Source organism: Carex rostrata, chromosome 9, assembly GCF_964058835.1.
Source record: "Carex rostrata chromosome 9, lpCarRost1.2, whole genome shotgun sequence".
Taxonomy (NCBI): Eukaryota; Viridiplantae; Streptophyta; class Magnoliopsida; order Poales; family Cyperaceae; genus Carex; species Carex rostrata.
In genome coordinates this window covers 3,974,739-3,994,302 of record NC_135926.1, presented here as the reverse complement: position 1 = coordinate 3,994,302, position 19,564 = coordinate 3,974,739, and the positions used below count along the sequence as shown (strand labels likewise).

The 19,564-nt window shown below is 39.4% G+C and overlaps 4 protein-coding genes across 4 annotated transcripts; 1 reads left to right on the top strand and 3 right to left on the bottom strand.

Annotated features, from left to right (window-relative positions):
* Positions 1-533: 533 nt before the first annotated feature.
* On the bottom strand, positions 534-2,627 carry LOC144559739 (uncharacterized). Its single transcript, XM_078308848.1, has 3 exons — positions 2,473-2,627; positions 1,142-2,372; positions 534-839 (listed from the first exon to the last, which is right to left on the bottom strand). Exons 2-3 carry the CDS (start codon positions 1,740-1,742, stop codon positions 802-804), a joined length of 639 nt encoding a protein of 212 aa, XP_078164974.1. The 5' UTR covers positions 1,743-2,372; positions 2,473-2,627; the 3' UTR covers positions 534-801.
* Positions 2,628-3,977: 1,350 nt separating this feature from the next.
* LOC144559389 (uncharacterized) lies at positions 3,978-7,587 on the bottom strand. The gene is made up of 4 exons (XM_078308409.1): positions 5,636-7,587; positions 5,311-5,490; positions 4,920-5,216; positions 3,978-4,827 (listed from the first exon to the last, which is right to left on the bottom strand). Exons 1-4 carry the CDS (start codon positions 7,585-7,587, stop codon positions 3,978-3,980), a joined length of 3,279 nt encoding a protein of 1,092 aa, XP_078164535.1.
* A 788-nt stretch (positions 7,588-8,375) lies between these two features.
* On the bottom strand, positions 8,376-9,675 carry LOC144558920 (uncharacterized). Its single transcript, XM_078307790.1, has 3 exons — positions 9,574-9,675; positions 8,730-9,143; positions 8,376-8,621 (listed from the first exon to the last, which is right to left on the bottom strand). The coding sequence occupies exons 1-3, from the start codon at positions 9,628-9,630 to the stop codon at positions 8,478-8,480; spliced, it is 615 nt and encodes a 204-aa protein (XP_078163916.1). The 5' UTR covers positions 9,631-9,675; the 3' UTR covers positions 8,376-8,477.
* Positions 9,676-14,677: 5,002 nt separating this feature from the next.
* Positions 14,678-16,996, top strand: LOC144559635 (uncharacterized). The gene is made up of 5 exons (XM_078308708.1): positions 14,678-15,210; positions 15,729-15,816; positions 16,025-16,348; positions 16,449-16,700; positions 16,840-16,996. Exons 1-5 carry the CDS (start codon positions 14,933-14,935, stop codon positions 16,864-16,866), a joined length of 969 nt encoding a protein of 322 aa, XP_078164834.1. The 5' UTR covers positions 14,678-14,932; the 3' UTR covers positions 16,867-16,996.
* The last annotated feature ends 2,568 nt before the right edge of the window (positions 16,997-19,564 follow it).

The window sequence follows — 19,564 nt, the reverse complement described above, 5'->3', positions numbered from 1 at the left end:
TGAACATACACAGTACATCCAAATATTTTTGGAGACATGTTTAGGATAGACGGGATGTTTACATGATCGGCTAACCTTTGTAACGGAGTTTTGAATTGGTTGGTTTTTGTAGGGGTCTGATTGATTAAATAGACAACAGTGGACACAGCATTATCCCAAAAAGTTTGTGGTACATTGTTTTCGAATATAAGTGATCTAGCGGTTTCAAGGATATGTCTATTTTTCCTTTCTGCAATTTCATTTTGTTGGGGTGTTCCTACACACGAGGTTTCATGTACTATGCCATGGTCTTTAAAAAAATCTTGTAGATTTTTGTTAATGTACTCCCTACCATTATCACTTCTTACCACCTTTATTTCTTTCTCAAATTGTGTTTTTACCATTTTGTAAAAAACTTTGAACATGTTTGGTAATTCTTCTTTAGACTTGAGGAGATAAAGCCATGTCATACGAGTACAATCATCAGTAAAAAGGATAAACCATCTACAACCAGATTTAGACACAACTGGGCACGGACCCCAAACATCAGTATGAATTAAATCAAAAGGAACAAGACTTTTATTCAAGCTATCAGGATAAATTGCACGATGGCTTTTGGCCTTAATGCACGTTTCACAAACAAATTCTTCATTATTTAAACCCAAAAATAATGTAGGTGATAACTTTCTCATGTACCCAAATGAGGGATGCCCAAGTCTCCTATGCCACAACCAAACTTTGTTTCTCAAACTTTCAGATTCACTTCTTGCAATGCACATATGTCCCATTTTCGAGTTGTCTAAGTAATACAATCCTTCCCGCTTAGTACCACGCCCAATAATCTCCCTCGTCAGAACATCCTGGAAGATACAAAATTCAGGAAACATTAAGACTGCACAGTTCAATTCCTTCGTAATCTGACTAACCGATATTAGTCTAGTAGACAACGATGGAACAAATAGGGTATTTCTAAGAGTTAAGTTTGGAGAAATAGGTACATCTCCAGTTGCTTTTACGGGATAAGAAATTCCATTTGCATTTAGAATCTCATTTTTTCTAGGTCCAGTAATGTTTACGAGGTCTTTTTCTGAAAAAGTCATGTGGTCTGTTGCTCCAGAATCAATCACCCATTTTTGCAAATTTAGAAACTCAGAAACATTACCTTGAGTTGACTGTTTACCTGTTGTACCAGAATTAGAACCCAACACTAATCGATCCCGAGGCACTGTTGTTATGGTATGAGCGACTCCACTGTTCTGACCTGTTTCTGCATTCTGACCCGAGCCACTTTGGTTCTGACCCCTCTGGTTCGGTTCTGCTGGTCCAGATGTCACGACGGTTGCACGCCCTTTTTGACCATCTTGTTTCCTCTTTTTCTGTTCTTTCCACCAGTCAGGATATCCCACCAACTTAAAACAATTTTCTCTAGTATGCTTTGAACCCCCACAATGAGTACACATCAGATTGTTCTTTGGTCCTGTTTTAGAAAAGGTCAAATTTACCTCAGCCGACTTGTAGCCACGCGAGACTAAGGCCATTGGACTGTTGCCCACCTCGTCTCCCTTCACCATCACCATCACCATCTGACGCATCTCTTCCCTTCGAACTCGTGCAAATGCTTGTTCGACAGTGGGAAATGGGTTCATTTGGAGCATATCAGCTCTCACGTTGTCGAGACGATCGTCAAGTCCGTCTAAAAAAGTGTACATCCTGCTTTCTTGAATGTAAGAGTTGAATTTCTCGATGTCGCTGGAGTACTCCATCGGATTTGGGCGTCGAAAATCTATCTCCCGCCAAAGGGTTTGCAACTTGCTGTAGTATCCTTCAACTGGTCCCCCTTCTTGCTTGAGTTTTGCAACTCTCTTGTTCAAATCATACACGAGAGATGCATCGTTGCCGTCAAAGAATGTTGTAGCTATTGCATCCCAAACATCTTTTGCAGTCAGAAAACGGATGAAATTGCCAATTAACCTTGGTTCAAGCAAATTAATGAGCCATCCCTTCACAATTGAGTCATCAATACTCCACTTTCGATATGATGGATCTGTTGGCAGCGGTTGGTTCGAGGTGCCAGTGATATGGCTCAACTTATCTCATCCTTTGATGTACATTTCTACCACCTGAGACCACAGCCCATAATTTGTACCATCTAGTTTTACTGAAATAGGTGGTGCAGATCCTTCGGTTGAGGGTGTAGTGCTAGGTGGTGATTGCTGTTGGATGAGGAGTTGAGTTAATTTTTCTAAGAGAGCGGTGGTAGTTGAAGACTCTCCTAATTCAATGGTTGAAAAGGGTTTTTCAGGTGGTGTCTCTGCCATTGTTTCAATGACAGAAATTTCAGGTTGGTTTTTGTGGTTTCGGCGAGATTAGTCGAACACGCTTGGTCCTAGAATCTTTGCTCTGAAGCGTAACACCTTAGATCAATATAGTATGGAGAACAGAGAGGGGACAAGAAGGACTCTGATTTTCCGAACTATATCAACAGGTTACAACCTGAGCTCTGATACCATGTCAAAATTATAACATCATCACAGAAAATTGATCAAGCGAACTCAGAGATTTTAACGTGGTATCGCCTATAGCGCACTCCATGGATCAACACACACACACAATTTTATTTCATAATAATTTCTGATTACAACTCACTCAACACTTGATAAATTAGACCACAGAGCCCGAAATGTATATATGCTGTTTTGGAGATGCACACAACTTTGGTAAGATTACCCCCTGTACAAGTTTATGGTAATAAATCAGCCAATACGGTGGACAATATTCAATCTACCAAATTATGGTAATAATTGATTTAATTCCAACTGAACCATTCAAACACTACTAGAATTTACAATATTTCCCACGGTATGAAATGTGATTTCCCACCGTAGGAAGGGTCCATGGAATAGAATTTGCGATTTCTGACACACTCCATTATTTCCAACGGTAGACCTATGAAAAAAGTAGCGCATGGAAATCCCTCCTGTCTGCTGATGGAAATGTTTTCTATTTACCGTTGGAAATACTAATGCCTGACCCATGATCCGCCAAACAGACCAGATATTATATTTTATTGCAAGTTCATGGATATGCCTCTCCTATACCGTTGGAAATACTAATGCCTGACCCATGACCCACAAAATAGACCAAAAAATATATATTTTATTGATAGTTCATGGAAATACCTCTCCCCATACCGTTGGAAATACTTATGCCTGACCCATGACCGCCAAATAGACCAAAAAATTATATTTTATTGATAGTTCATGGAAATACCTCTCCCCATACCGTTGGAATTACTAATGCCTGACCCATGACCCGCCAGATAGACCCAAAAATTATATTTTATTGATAGTTCAAGGAAATACCAGATACTATACCATGGGAAATATTTTATTCATCCAGTTTACATTATTTTATGTTAGACTTATTATTTCCGTTGGAAAAGCTTATTTCATGGAGATAGAAGCATTTAAGTTTATTTGTTATCTCCCTTTGTAGCAATAAATTAAAGTAGATCTTAGCATACAGCACAAAATATTTAATTGGGATAAAATTGAAAACATAAATTTTGATATTTGGACAAAGCCAATCTATTTAATTTAGATACAAAACATTTTGACAAATCCAAGCAATACATGCTTTCTTCCCTTTACAGTGAATGACTCATCCTGGAATATATCCTTTTACAGTGTTAGTAAATGAGTAAAAAAAAGTAATTACAATTAGTAAACAGTGAACATACATACATGCATAAATACACTAGATTAGCAAGGTCATGTAAATAAAAATATTTTCTAATAAAAAAAATACAAGATGGGCACTGTCTTAATTATAACAATTATATTTATATCATCTTTTGAAAATAAATGAAGATGAAGATGCAAGGAATTAAATGTGGATAGTTGTTCTAATAACAAGGTCCCTTTTACATAATGAGAATGAATATGCAAAAACTCACCTATGCATATACTCTTCATCGAGATCATTGGAGTTTAGGTCAATTAAAATCCTTCATCAGAATCATCGTCATTACTGTGATACACTTGCTCCATGTCATGCTCTTCCTCACCTTCCTCTACTTGGTTTTTGTCCCTCACCATAGATTGCGATGGATCAGATGTTGTTGGCGGGAGGACTGTTCTTTCGTCCACTAGCTCGTAGTCATTTTCTCCAAAGATGATACCATCCCAATCAAAGTCTGGTCCATCTGAAACCGTGATTGGATTATCAGGCCTTTCATCTTGGTAAAATTCTAAGTTATAATCTTCGCCCTCGGCTTGAAACCTCGACTTCGGGCTTGTTTTAAATGCCACCCACCAAGACAGTCTTTCAGGCTTGGTAGAAGCATATGGTAGGTAACACACTTGGGTTGCTTGAGCTGCTAATACAAACGGCTCGTAAGTTGCTAGGCGAGAAGTGTGGTTAACCTCAACAATAGCATGTGAGCGGTCGGCCTTTACACCGTTTATTATGTCAAACCAATCACATCTAAATAGAACTACCGTGTGGGCATCATATTCTAGTGCAATGACCTCTTGGAGAACTCCATAGTAATCGATTTGTGGGGCAGTTGCATCATACTCGCCTTTGATGCAAACACCGAAACTTTGAGTTGTCTTGTCCTCCCCATATGCTTTTGTGTGAAAGCGATACCCGTTGACTTCGTACCCTTCGTAGAAGTACGCTTGTTTGTTAGGCATGAGTCCTACCATCCGTATGTAGTAATCGTCCTCATCACGAGAATTAATGACCTTTTTCCGCAACCAATGTGCGAAACCATCTTGACGAACCTTTGGCAAGTCTTGGGGGCTTGTGGCTATTCCATAGTTGAGCATACATGTATCAAACTCTCTGCACATTAGAATATGTCATAATATTAGGTTTCCATAAATTTTATAATATACACTTTTGACAACATCAAACGAAAATTCATGAAATTGTACCCCAAGTACTTCTCACAGATCTCTGGACAGTTGAGAATCACATAGGTGTGTGCAGCATTAAAATCCCTTTCTTCAAGATACTTCCCTTTTTTCCTGCCAGTGAATCGGCCCGTATTATCAAATACTGAAAGTAGCCCAGATGGATGGTTACTTGTTCCAACTCCTTGGCCAATGTTAGTTTTATCTGCAAAATATTGTGTCGAAGTAGTACCAATTTCTTTGGCGATTGTAGCCTCCACGATTGAACCCTCCACACGTGCCTTGTTTGTGACTCTCATCCGTTGTTCCTTGTTACGCCTGCAATTGAATATATAATTTAGTGTTAGTAGTTACAAATATGGTTGTGGTTTATAAATAGAAGCAAAATGAAACACACATTTCACATGAGAACATCCATCGGGACCCTACTGGCCCACCCATTCTAGCCTCGTATGCCACATGCACAACAAGATGCTCCATTGAATCGAAGAAAGCTGGTGGGAATATTTTTTCCGCCTTGCACATTGTAACAATAATATCATCTTCTAACTGGGCCACCCTCACTGGATCAAGCTCCTTGGCACAAATCTCTCTAAAGAAGGCCAAAAACTCACATAAGACATCCCATACATAATCCGGGACAGTCTCGAAAGGCAATGGGGAGGAGGCGCTCCATGAACACATGTAAGTCATGACTTTTGAGCCCAACGAGTGTTCCAGTGTCTAGGTTAACACACCTTGACCAATTGGATGCGTAGCCATCGGGAAACCTTACTATATCCTTGAGCCATTTTAAAACAATCTTCTTATCTTGTGGAAAGAGTGTGAATGGCGCCTTTGGTTTTTTCATCTTTCCTGGATTATTGTCAATCAGAATTAGGTGCTGGTTAGGACGATCGCACAATAGAGCTAGATCTTTTCTGGCTTTTTCATTATCCTTGGTTCTACCACCTATGCTTAGAAGCGTGTATAGCACATTTTCGGTAAAATTCTTCTCCAAATGTATCATATCCAAATTGTGGTGCAGCAAATTGTCTTTCCAATAAGGTAAACTCCAGAAAATACTCTTCTTTTGCCAATGGTGGGTCACACCATAACCATGGATCTGTTTTAAATCTACGGTTTTACCCCATTTGATCGGTTGTATTAAACTCACTATGTTTTGAAGCTCCTCTCCCGTCAATCGTAGTGGTGGCGGATCATTATCAACTGCACCTTTTTTGAAATTCTTCCTATCTCGACGGAATGCATGGTGCGGAGGCAAGAAGCACCTATGACACCCCCACCAACATGCTTTTCCACCATGTGCGAGTTGAAAAGCCTTTGTCTGACCCAAGCAATAATAACACGCGAACTTACCTTTTGTACCCCACCCACATAGCATCTCATAAGCCGCGTAATCACTCACTGTCCAAATAAGTTGTGCATGCATCTCAAAATTCTCTCTTTTATACCCATCCCATGTCATTTCTCCATCCTCCCATAATTTATTCAATTCGTCGATTAAAGGTTCAAGAAGAATGTCAATGTCCCGACCCGGATGCTTTGGTCCCGGGATGACAAGCGCAAGGAACATGCTATCTTCTTTCATTATCATTCCAGGGGGTAGGTTATACGGAAAAACAAATACCGGCCAACACGAATATGGAGCTGCACTCGAGTTGAATGGCATGAACCCATCCGTTGTTAGCCCCAACACGACATTTCTACACTCGTCTGCGAAACCAGGATATCTACGAGAGAATTCTTTCCAAGCCTCACCATCCGCCGGATGCACCATCAACGGGGCTTTGTGACGCACACCTTCTTTGTGCCATCTCATATTCTTTGCTCCTGTTTTGGTCATGTACAACCTTTGTAGTCGGGGTGTGATAGGTAGGTAACGGAGTTGTTTTTGTGGAACAAGTTTTCCGGAGGAGCCAATTGGCTTATATCTCGACTCATGGCACACATCACACTCTGTTTTATCCTTGTTTGCCTTGTAATACAACATACAAAAGTTAGGGCATACATCTATTTTCTCGTGGTCCATGCCCAACTCGTCAACCAATCGCTTTGCCTGGTAGAAATTTTCTGGCATTTGTTCACCACAAGGAAGTGTGCTTTTCATGAGTTGCAGCATATCATCAAAACCTCTTTGGCTCCACTGGTGTTTCGACTTCAAAGCTATGGCACGCGTCACAAGTGACAAGACGGTGTGTGTTTCGCATTTCATTTCACCTGTGGCGTTAAATTTCCAAAGTGGTGTTTGCGATGCTTCCATCATGTCGAACCATTTCTTCGCCGCTCCTTGTGGCGTCTCTTCATTCCAATCAAACCCTTGAGGAGCAGCATCCCTTACCAAATCTTCCATTCGATCAGTGGCAAAGTTCAAAGTGGGTGGACTGTGTGGTTGAAAGCTAGCTGAACATGGTAGTGGCTCGCCGTGTTTGTGCCAAATCTGATATGAGTTGCAAAAGCCGGACTGATAAAGATGTAGTTCGACAGTCCCTGCATCTCTGTTGTAGAGGTTGTCACATGACATACACAGACACGGGATACACTTCCTCCCCTGTCGATCGACACGCACAACAGAGGGTTTAGTCAAGGCTGTTGCAATAAATTCGGCCACACCATTAGTGAATTCGGGTTCAAGAGTTCCACCAGAGTTTTGTCGGCCATGGTACATCCATTCCCGACCAGATGCCATGATTAGCTATCTATATACACATATTAGAGTACTTGAGTTAAAAGATCTAATCATCAAATTGAGCATTAAGGAAAATTGGTATTTCTTTCTGCTGTGCACTGGTGCCATTTCATCAAGCACTTTGTGTGCATATAATCAAATATCATTATACAACTAGAAAAACCAAAAAAAAAATTAGGGCATACAATGTCTCTATATATATAGGTTTGCTATAGTTATATTCAGCCTATATTTATTTTGAAATTCATACAAATAACTTCTTCCCATTAACGAGATTGACAAAATGTATAGAACGACAAAATTATTGCAAAGCACAAAGTACTGGTATCTATTTGTCAAACTTGGGACCATTAACGAGATCGGGCAGCAAGATAGTACCTTAATTCAGACGTTGCAGCAACGGAGGTAGCTGATAGACGATGGTGACGGGTTCAAAATAAGAGAAAGAGAACTAACTGGTGATGGGTCCACGAAATAATATTATATCGGAAGCGGCGGCACGGCAAAAAAAGGGTTGGAGGTATTTCCGTTGGTATTACCAATGGAAATAGTGGTATCCTTTATTTGAATCCAACTTATTTTGTTGTTGCGTACCCATTGTACGCATAAATTTTTATTAATACCACCAGCATAACCCAGCAATCTTACAATCCATAAACCCTAATAAAGATAAAAATGATCAAATATCATGGAAATCATAAAAGCAGATAGTAAGTTCAAAGCAGCTATTAAGCAATTCACCAGACATCCTGAGTTAAGCAATTCAACAGACACATCCTAAGTTAAGCAATTCAACAGACATCCTAAGTTAAGCAACACATCATAAAATTCAGTACAACATGTAATCCTAAAAGATATTTATTACAACACTCCATAATCACAGTAGGCTCTTAAAATGCATCACTTCCTCCATTAGTGCCCCCTTCACTTCCGTTGTTACCCCCTTCAGCTGCGTTATTGTCCCCATCCCCTGCATTATTATCCCCATCAGCTGCGTTATTACCCCCATCAGTGTTGGCCTCTGATGCCGGCTCCTACAAATCAAACACCTAATGTTATTTTGTTTGGCAATTAAAAAAAGAGTTATAGTGATTTTAGTGGTAAACTACCATACATTAAGTTATCATCGTAAAATTGCTTACATTAAAAAAAGGTGGAGGGCGCATGTTATGTTGTTTGAAGAGCAACTCAAAACATGCTCTAAACTTCTCAAATGACTCCTGGAGTTTAATAAGCCGATCCATTTCAGCTCTGTGTCGCTCATCCTGGGCAACAAACTTCTCGAAAAATGTGGTTCGCTCTTCTGATATCATCCGTTCCACTTCTTCCTTTGTGTAAGGTCTGTTCGGATCTTCAGCAGAGGTGGCAGTGCTCCTGGTTGGACCTGATGGGCTCATCCCCACTGTCTCGGGTACTCGGGTTGACTTGCTTGTTCTTCCCCGGAAGCCAAACCCGAATAACCTGCCTCTGGAGTCCTCCCCTTTCACAGCTTTCTCCCAGATTTGATCTTCTTCCAGCTTACCCCCGTATATCCCCTTAAGTTTCTCAAACTCTTCCTACAGTGGTAATAAAAAATAGTCATGATGCGCGTATAGGTTAATCCTAGACAGCGCGGAGAACCCTTGAACAAGCCTCACAACACCATACTAGGCTCACCTTGTACATATGGAAAAGGGAGAGCCAATGGTACCCTTACTGGTACAAGATTGTGCACCATTTAGGCGGAAATGATATGCTAAACATCACTATACCAATTTTCCATCTAAAGGTCAGCTATTCAGAATGGGCAAAACAGTCAGCACTAAACAATCTATATGCCAAGCTCAACCAAATAAACATGTAAAAATTGTGGTTTTTAAGGGCAACAAATGTGTGTAAAGGTCCCAAGAACATTATTATGTGTTTTAAACAGTGATTTAACAACAAATCAAGACTATGCAATAAGGAACCTATAAGAACACATCAAAACAGAACAAAGGGGTTTACCGCTGCCTCTTGTGCTCTGGTGGTGACGTACTCCTTTCCATTCCGTAACTTGCGCATGTGAGTTTTATCAAAAACATCTTTCAATCCAACAGAGATGCCCTTCTCCTTTGTCTGAATGTTAGACAATTGAAACTGGTTAGTGATGTAAATAAAAAAAAAAGAAATTAGGTATGAATATAAACCAACGATAATTTTTCAATACCAATGCTTGATAGTGCCGGAACATACTCCTGGAACCAGACACGTGATAGACACCTTTTTTTCTGTTATTACGGTTGGTCTCTGATTGTTTGTCAAATTTGGGCGTGGCCTATATGTCACATAACCCCTTCCAAGCTTCTATGTTCTTGCACCATTTAGGTGGAAATTCTTTCCAAACTTCCTTCTCCTCCGAATGTTTCCTCGTCCAAAGTTTTCTTGTTTCATTCATTTCACGCATGTATGAATCCGCCGCTATCTTCTCGAAGACATCAAGACAACGCCCGATGTCTTCCTTAGCATGCCAGGAATACCTCTCCAGGAACTGTTGTAGGATCACGAACCGAACCCGCAATGGAAACATGTAGTAGGACCGATACGGTCCCGGCAGGTTCTCCAGAGTTAGAAGCCGTATCGTGGTTATCACCTTAGTGGACTCTGGCAAGGACGTGAACTCCGCGTCCCCAACCACCATCAAGTTTGGTCTGTCTTTTGGATGCACTGGGTCACGAGGCTTCCCAAGTCCCCGCCCACACCTAACAGGAGATTTCCCCTTGTTTCTCTTTTGCTTATTCTTGCGAGCTGACCCTTGAGCTACCGACTCGTCGAGCTCTCTCCCGCTTAGCTGATGAGCTTCAGGTAATAAACGGAGGGTCTGATATTTCCGGCACCTAATGGTGCCATCATCATTATACTCCACCTCAGTCTCACTCGACTCACCGGTAATAATTGCTTCCCCTTCAGAATGGCCACTGGAGTTTTCACTCGACTCACTCGACTCACCGGTAATAATTGCTTCTCCTTCCCATGGGGGCCATTCCGGTGTCTCTCGGGGGGGTTCATGAGAGGACCAGGCTCCTGACATTGGCTGGGACTGGTCAACAGGTGGTGTGTCCTGTGTCGGTGACCGAGTGGACTGGTCAGCAGATCCTGTGGCAATTGACTCTGGCTGGGACTGGTCAGCAGGTGGTGGGGACTGGTCAGCAGGCGGTGTCCGAGGGGACTTGTTTCTGGACTGAGGGGAGATGGTCTGGGACTTGGAACGAACAGGTGGGGGCAGACCTGGGCCATACCATATTCTGGCACGCTTGGAGGATGACTCTGACTCTTCACCTTTGAGCCTCGCAGATCTTTTGCGGATTTGGCCCACGCTCGCCAAGTCCCCTTTTTTTTTACTCGAGGAGTCAGCACGAGAATCTGGTTGCGGCAAGGGTGGCTGTGATAGGGGCGGGGTATGTGGACGTGGCTGTGTCAGTGGCTGGTGCGGTGGAGGTGGCTGTGACAGGGGCGGGGTAGGTGGACGTGGCTGTGTCAGTGGCTGGTGCGGTGGAGGTGGTTGTGACAGGGGCGGGGGCGGTGGAGGTGGCTGTGACAGTGGCAAGGGTGGTGGATGTGTGATTGATGGCTTATTAAGTCTCGGGGATTTTCTCCGTTGAAGTAAAACAAACTGGGAGACATCTTGTCCCTTAGCCTTGTTTGCTGCAACAAATTACACAGATTAATAAGTTTGTCAAATTACACAGACTAATATGCAGTAGGAGGCTATATGTACATTTATTTTACACATTATACTAATTTAGGAACCTTTCTTATATGCAGTAGGCTTAACTAATTAAACCGCACTGTATGTAAACTCGCTAAATTTTAAGCTTAGGTTTATTTGCCCTCTGCCATATCTCATTGTCGTGTAGCAATTGAAGGTTAGAGATGAAGTAAATACAATTACAGTAAACTGGATCAAATCTGTACAACCTCCTAGAATTACAAACACTGATTATAAGTAAACCTAAGTGATTAACAATGAGTGTGCAGTCTCCTAAATTTACAATTAGAGACAATGAGATATGGCAGAGGATGCGAATTTGAAACTCGTAGCACACCCTAACCTATCATGCTACACTACTACTTTTCTTGTTCGTATTAAAGCCAGACAAGACTACTTATATTAAATATGCATAAAGACCCTCGACTTCTAGGAAATCACAAAGGCTTGTTTCTTTAGGTTGCTAAGACTTGACAGTTACTTGGGAAGTTCTTTCTAGACACATAAGCAACACATAAGTTATTTATATAGACACAATTTATTTATATAAGCATTTATGCAACATTTAAAAAACAGTGATTAACTAAATATAGGTGGATAAAAAACAAGGTGTTGACCTCTTTTCTTTCTAGACAAGGGTAGAACCAAGCCTTTTCTACTTATTTTTGGGAAAGTTGGGAGAAGACAAGCAAAAAGAACACCAATGATTTCCAAATTAAAAAAAATGAAGGAGAAAGAGAAACACAGAGGGAAAGATTCTAAATCCCCAAGGAAGGATACTAAATAAACTGTTTAGAATTATTTTTAATCCTCACAGAAATGATCTCAATATAGCACTCCCCTAATTTATATCCTAATTAAACTGATTAATCTAACTACTCTAACAATCCACGCATAGGCTGCAAAGCCCTAGAACCTAATTTATAAGCTTCCGACTGAAACCTCAGTGAAAAAAACAGTGATTAACTACTATCAACAATCAATGCATGGGCTCCAACTGAAAACTAATTTATAAACCTAGAGTATAAACCCTAATATCAACTCCTGGAACCCTTTACTTACTATTCTAACAAGCAAAAGACTAAACTATTTATGCAAATTGGACTAAAAGACTTACTGGCGTCGGAAGGCTGCTCGGTTTGCATCGCCTCCATTCTCCGATGCGTACGGTTTACCCTTCGACCAAGGCAGCGCTGGTTTTAGGATGATAATGATGAAGGGTGGGGAAGGGGGAATAGAGTCGGCGACTGAGGAAGCCCTAGAACGAACGAGTGGGGAAGGTGGAGTAGATCGCGGCGGAATAGAGTGGGGAAGGTGGAGTAGATCGCGGCAGATTTAGGGTTTGGTTATGGCGACGATCGGGTTTCTTCTTCGCTGAGTGAGCCTTCAACAGGAGAGAGTGTGGAGAGGGTTCAAAATTTGGGTTTTGATTTTGTATTCAATTCCGCATTCAAGGATTTCACTAAGTCCCAGAGAGAGCATTTACGCTGGATACAACTACCTCTTGTGATATCTTATGAAGTACCGTAATATTTACTCTTGGATTGTGACCGTGTGATATGAATTGCACGATTGCTGAAGATCCTAGATAATATATGATGCGCCAGATTGAAAAAGATAAATTGTGTTACCTCATTGAATAGGATCTAATGCAAAGATATCTGTAATGGATGTCTCCATTTTCGGATCATGACCCTTCATCAGTCATCAGAAGGCCAGTATTAACAAACCTATTAATTATGTTTTTTTTTTACATAAAATATTATGATTAAATTCAGGAAAAAATATAATAGATGTTTAAACACATAGTGGGAACATATAAGGATGGTATTTGTCGATTTCATATGACTTCACTAATATATGCCTCTCAAAATTGAGCTAATTAATATGGATCGTTCATTTTCGTTTCAAAATTCAACGGTCGATTTTCGATGAAATGATTTCAAATTAGTTTTTAAATGATCAAGATTAAGCATTATACATAATAATAAAATAAGAACAGAAGTTTTGATAGGGCGAAGCTTCGATCCACCGTATTTTGTTTCTAGCCGTACGATTATTATATTTTATATCGGCTTGATGAATATCTAGACGAACATCAAATCTCACCCAAAGTCAGTAGAATGAAATAAATGTGATACTCTTTGATTTAAACGGTTCCGATCGACTATTGGACAATACATACTCGCGGGTCTTCATTTTCCTATGTGGCAAGAGTTGATGTTCTATGTTGATTCTTAAAGGATGTGAGTTATTCATGAAAAAACTATCTTATGCTATTTTTTTTTTTTTATACACATTATTTAGTGAATCATAAACATCCTACTTTAGATATTATTGTGTAAATTTCATTTATCAAGCATGAAAATCAAATTTATTTCACATTTAATGTTCACATATCCAATTTATATGTGGTTTCCTTTGAACACCGCAGTTCTGGCTACGAGTAGCACTGTCTTACATAATCCAAGGAGCTCCCAACTACAAGTCTGTGCTGCATGAAGATGAAATTGCTCTGTCCATTTAAAATGAAAGAAAATTGTGCCAAGGAAACACATTCTCCCTGTATGCATACTCGCACCAATCCCAATACCGCGGGCATGAATCCGGACCGCTATTTTTACTCTGCACGATGCTCAAATCATTATATCCCAAACGCTCGCCTGAATCTCAAAGCTATCGGATTACATCTCCCACCGTAAAATTGGAACGACGCCCTAGACCCTTCCAACTGGCGGCCTAAACCCCTCTCTAATTTCTCAAAATTTGGCGAAGTACTCCATTTTCGTTTCCCCCCCATTCACACCATCTTTCCCCCCCAAATTTCAACGCTATGTATTTAGGCGGCCACCCAAACCATTCTCTCGCTCCAACCCTCAATTTCACACTCCTCTCACCTCATCTCTCAAACTTAAAATCTTCACCTGCTACTCTCTCACATCTATCTCTCAAGCTTAATACCTCTCCTTAATTGGTAAGTCTCCCAAAATTTCATCAAGTCAAACTCTTTAGGTTTTACTTGTTAAATTGTAGTTTCGTTTGAGCTGATTTCTATTTGTATGCGAAATTTGATCTGCAATTTCAGAAGTTTTCAGGGGTTGTTTTGTTAAATTGCAATACTTGTCAGTATTATAGTTTGCTTGATATATTTTGTTATGCTTGTTTTATAGATTACAAAATATTCATTGCTTATTTCTAGTTTGTATGCTTCAATTGTTTTCGGTTGTTTAGGTTGTACAAGGTATTACTTAATTCATAGGGCTTTATTTCCTTTTGCATGTAAACCGGTACCAAATCTGATACAATCCAATGGTTATCTATTTTAAAGTAAATCGTTGGGATGACCAACTGTTCCAAAAAAAAAACAATAGTATGATTTATATTTCTTATAAAAAAAATACTTTGTATGGTTTACTTTACAATAATCTAATTCTATGAATTATTGGGATAGATTATAATTTATCCCTTTTTCACTATATATGAGAAGACGGCAGTTCAGACATCTCTAGATGAATTACCATGTTATTTTTTGTATTATGTGTTACTCTTTAGAGACATAGATTTTTGCTTTGCAGTACCATACATAACACAATTTTTTTTGTTATTAGCACAACAGACATGGCTCCTAGAAAGACTGGTCTTACAAGAGTAGCACGCAAAAAACACTTCAAGAGAAAGGGTACCTCACAGCCAGTTCTCGAGGTTGGCGAGGGTTCAAATGCTAACCCTGAAGGTGAAATTACACAACCAGAACCGCCAAAGAAAAGGGGACGCGGCCCCGGAAAGATACAAAAATCAACAGAGGTAGTGGAGGACAGACCGATAATCTGGCCAGTCGGTGATTGTGAGTTCACCTGTGAAAAAGACCCAAACAAAATAACAGCAGCAATCACCAGGTATAAATCTGACTTGAGTACTGGCAGTGGCGCATTTACATAGAAGAATGTGTCAATTGACCATTATATTTAAAAAAGAATTTGGTTATGATTTTCTATACCATTTAGAGTAAAATCATAGATCAAAAAGTCGAAGTCAGTTTGCAATATCAATTGGTTCAACTGTCCTGTCAGCCAGGGAATTATGCAGGGAGATCCCTCTACTTTATACTATTTGTTTATGAGGCTGTAGACAGGACAGAGAGCCTTTTATGCAAAGAAATATCCTGAAATTCATGAGATAAAAAACAGCAGCTTGTGTTACTTTTGACTTTTTGATATATGATTCCTTCGGCCTTTAGGGTAAGGGTGTTACTATTTTGAAAGCAAAATGTAGATTGGGATAAAAAATTCTTCTATTTGCATCCAGCATTAAGTTAGAATCATAGATGTAGGTGAAGTACATTTCATCTATTACTTTAGCATTTCAATTTAGTAGTTATGTGTATTTTGTTACATCTTTGTATTCCTATCACTAGGCTGGCCCTAAATAACATGCCGGGACCGTTCAGAAGCTATAATTCATTTGATGACAAGACGAAGAACAATATTGAGTTCTTGTTTCTGGTACCATAAATCTCTATTTACCACTTTTTGTTGGGGTGAGGGGGGGGGGGGTTGACATTGGCAGAGGACCTGATTATATCCAAACTGATAGCATAAGTAATGTTTGTTCTATGCATAGTGCTTATTCTTGAAATATATGCTAATGCAATTCTTGAAATCTTAAAACAAGGACCAACATCTAATATAGTGCTTATTTATTTTTGAGCAGAAGAAATTCAGATACCATGAAAGGGAAGATCCTAAGCATTGTCGGGATGTTTTTGAAGCCATAGCAGCAAAAAGGTACAGCGCGGAGATGTACGAGGCACGGGACTACTGCTTTAAAAGATGGGAAAGAAACATTGAAGCATGGAAGAAGTTCCAACCCCATTGGTGCCTTGACCACCCCCACTGGCACGCTTTGTGTGATATCTTTTTCACAGAGGATTTTGAAAAGGTTAGTTTGACCAACAAAGATAACCGCACAAAGTCGGGACTATTGGTTGCCAATCATTGTGGATCAGCTAGCTCACACCAGCATTTTGGTAAACTGGTAAGCTTCATCAAATATTAGGTTCCCAAATTAACAATATTTGTAATTTAAAGATTCTACTCGCCTTTAATACTGTTTGTTTATTCCTTTTCATGTGTAGAAAAAATTAAACAATGGAAAAGACCCATCAATGGGGGAACTTTACCTCCATACTCATAGTCGTCGACAAGATGGGAAATCACCAGTTGTTGCCCAAATAGCTTCCTCTGTCATACCGGGCGGGGTTGAAACCAATGAAAACACTGATGTAAATGGCCTTAAGGATCCAAGTACCGAGGAGCCTACCACACTGGTTCCAGATTATGATATCCACTCCTTGCATTTTACCAACTCGGAGGCAAGAAAACTTTATGTAAGTTGTATTATTTACATTAATGTTCATTTATTATGACCATAGTGCAGAACAAGGTCAGAATTAATATAACTTCGCAACTATGTCCTGAAATCTTAATTGTGAGAATGTCAACATATTTGTTGCATGTCATCCATAGGAAAAAAGTGCAGGACATGACGGCTGATCAGGCCACATCTGGCATGGATGAGAGCACCATGTTTCTGACAGCTGCTGGCGGATTAAAACACGGTAGGGTTAAGGGTTTTGGAAGCATGCTTCACGACAAGGTGCCGGCAGCAACCACCCGAGCCAGGCCCAAACACACAGCTTCTTCTGGCTCTGTGTTGACAAATAATGAATGGCAGGGAATCCAAAGCCGCGAAGAACTGGAAATGCGCTTAGCTGCACGTGAACGTCTTCTTGATGAGGAAAGGGCCGTGAGGGAGAGAAAAATGGCAGCTTACGACTTAATGTTCAGTCAAATATACAGCATGTATGGGGCGCAAATGCCAACTTCACAAGTAATTAAGACCAATTTGTTAGTTAATTTAGGGTTATAAATTTGGTTGTGTTGACAAATTTTGATATGGCACTGCATTTCAGCTTTCACCTGGTAGGTTATAAAACACTAAAATATAATTGATGTTATCTAGTTGAATTGAAAATTTAATCTGAATGAGCTTAAAATGAAAAGACTGAAATGTGATAGCCCAATATATTTTTTTATTAATAAGAAAAAAGGATGTTAATTAAGAGGGACAGATAGTTGTCAAATTTAGGACCCTTGAAATATTCAAATTAACTAAAGAGTCAAACTGTCATGTGATATTTCTAGACGGGTTTTATTTTACATACCTCAATTAATTGTTGCTTGTATTTTACTAATTTACTGCTTCATGCATTTCATATCACTTGTTTCTGGTTGGTCGATTTAATTTGTTGGGTCATCACTTATTTCTCCTATCATATGCATGTGGTATGAATTTTTGATGTGCATGAGTGTATCTGACATGCATTAATGTGTACCTCATGTGCATCTGTACATGCATAAATGTGTATATGTCCTATGCAGTATACTAACATTACCTCATGTGCATTGTTTAACTTAGGATGTAGTAAATAGTTCTGGAACTCAGCAAGATGTCATTGGGAATTTTGCTTCTCTTCATGTCACACTTTTAACTGTAGAACATAACAATGTATATTTTATTCATTTTCCATTTGGTAATCTATGGATTATAACACTGCTTGCATATACCATATTTAGGGTCAAGGGTTCACCAATTAACCATCTAATGGAGGAGTTTCGCTTATGCAGATGCCCATCTCCCAGGTAATGAGTTAAATATTGTTCTCTCTTGTTCAATTCATGTCATCAAGTACATCGGTACAGAATAATAGTTCCATGGCATGTGTTACATCCTAGTAGTGTCGCATGCATTATCATAATAAATGCCTCTGATTATTTTTTTTGCTCTTCTTTCTGATTTTCCTTTGTTTTGAGCATAGTTCAATGTTTTGCCAATTTAGTTCTGAAAAAGCTAAATACCAGTTCTGTAGTTATGTCCTTGGTTGTTGAACCATCTTTTGTGACAACAGTCTGTATTATAAACTTGTCTCTGCAATGCATGTCAGGTGGGGCCTCTTTTTGTGCTGGCATAATAATTGTTCAAGATATTTTTTGTGCTTGCATAGCCACTATTTTTTAATAGAATCGGGTCTAAGTTAGTCATTGTAGCAAAACTGGATACTACTATGTGCTGAGTATTCAGATGACAGATTAGAAGGGTAAAATTGGAATGATAGGGTAAGGTTAAAATGAATTATCCAACATGTAATCGCTTCCACTGCCAAAATTGACTAGTGTATTTTTCCTATCTTGAGGGTTGTATATGCATAAATGATCTTTGTAACAATAACATGCTGTGTCTATGTGGTATAGGGTCAAGGGCTCATCAGTCAACCATCTCGTGGAGGAACTTCGCTATTGCAGATGCCCATCTCCCAGGTAATGAGTTAAATATTATTGATTTCAGATTTAACTTTCTATTAAAATCTGCTAAATGAGGGTTCATGTAGGTACTGTTATAAGTAACTTGAGGGTTGTACATGCATGAAAAATCTTTGTAACAATAACATGCTGTGTCTATATATGTGGTATAAGGTCAAGGGTTCACCAATCAAACGGGTTCATGTAGCTACTGTTATAAGTATGGTCAAATTTAAAAAAAATGGGTGAAGTATAAACAAATTGATGTAACTGTTAAGTCATTAGGTCAACCAGCAGTTCAATCACATTGACTGGTTGTATGATGCAAAATCATGTCAACACCAGGAGTATCATTACTTGAGGGGTGTATATGCATAAATCACATTTGTAACAATAATATGTTGTTTCTGTATGGTATACATAGGGTCCTGTTTTTCCGATACAACCAAACCAGGGAGGGGCTTTCCAAGCACTACTAAATCATGCTCAAGCTAGAAATGATGACTCGACAAGGGGTGAGGATGAATGGTTCGAGAATTCAACCTTCCACATGAACCAGCGCTAGCTTCTAATGTGCAAAAGTGCACATTTTTTGTGAATTTATAAGTTCCAACATATGACAAAAGGAATGAACTTCTTTTTTGTGAATTTTGGCTAACTCATAGTGGGTATATTTTGGGTATTTATATGATAAGCTCTGCTAATTAAAGAGTACTGTTGTTGTAATGGAGGTTTTTAATTCAAGAAGACATGACTTTGATTATTACAGTTTCTTCATGCTATACGAACATTAAATGCTATCGATCTATTTATGAATGTGTTTTCAATCTATTTTTTTATGTTTTTCATCTATTTTTTTATGTGTTTTCATTCAAAGGTAAATTGGTAATGT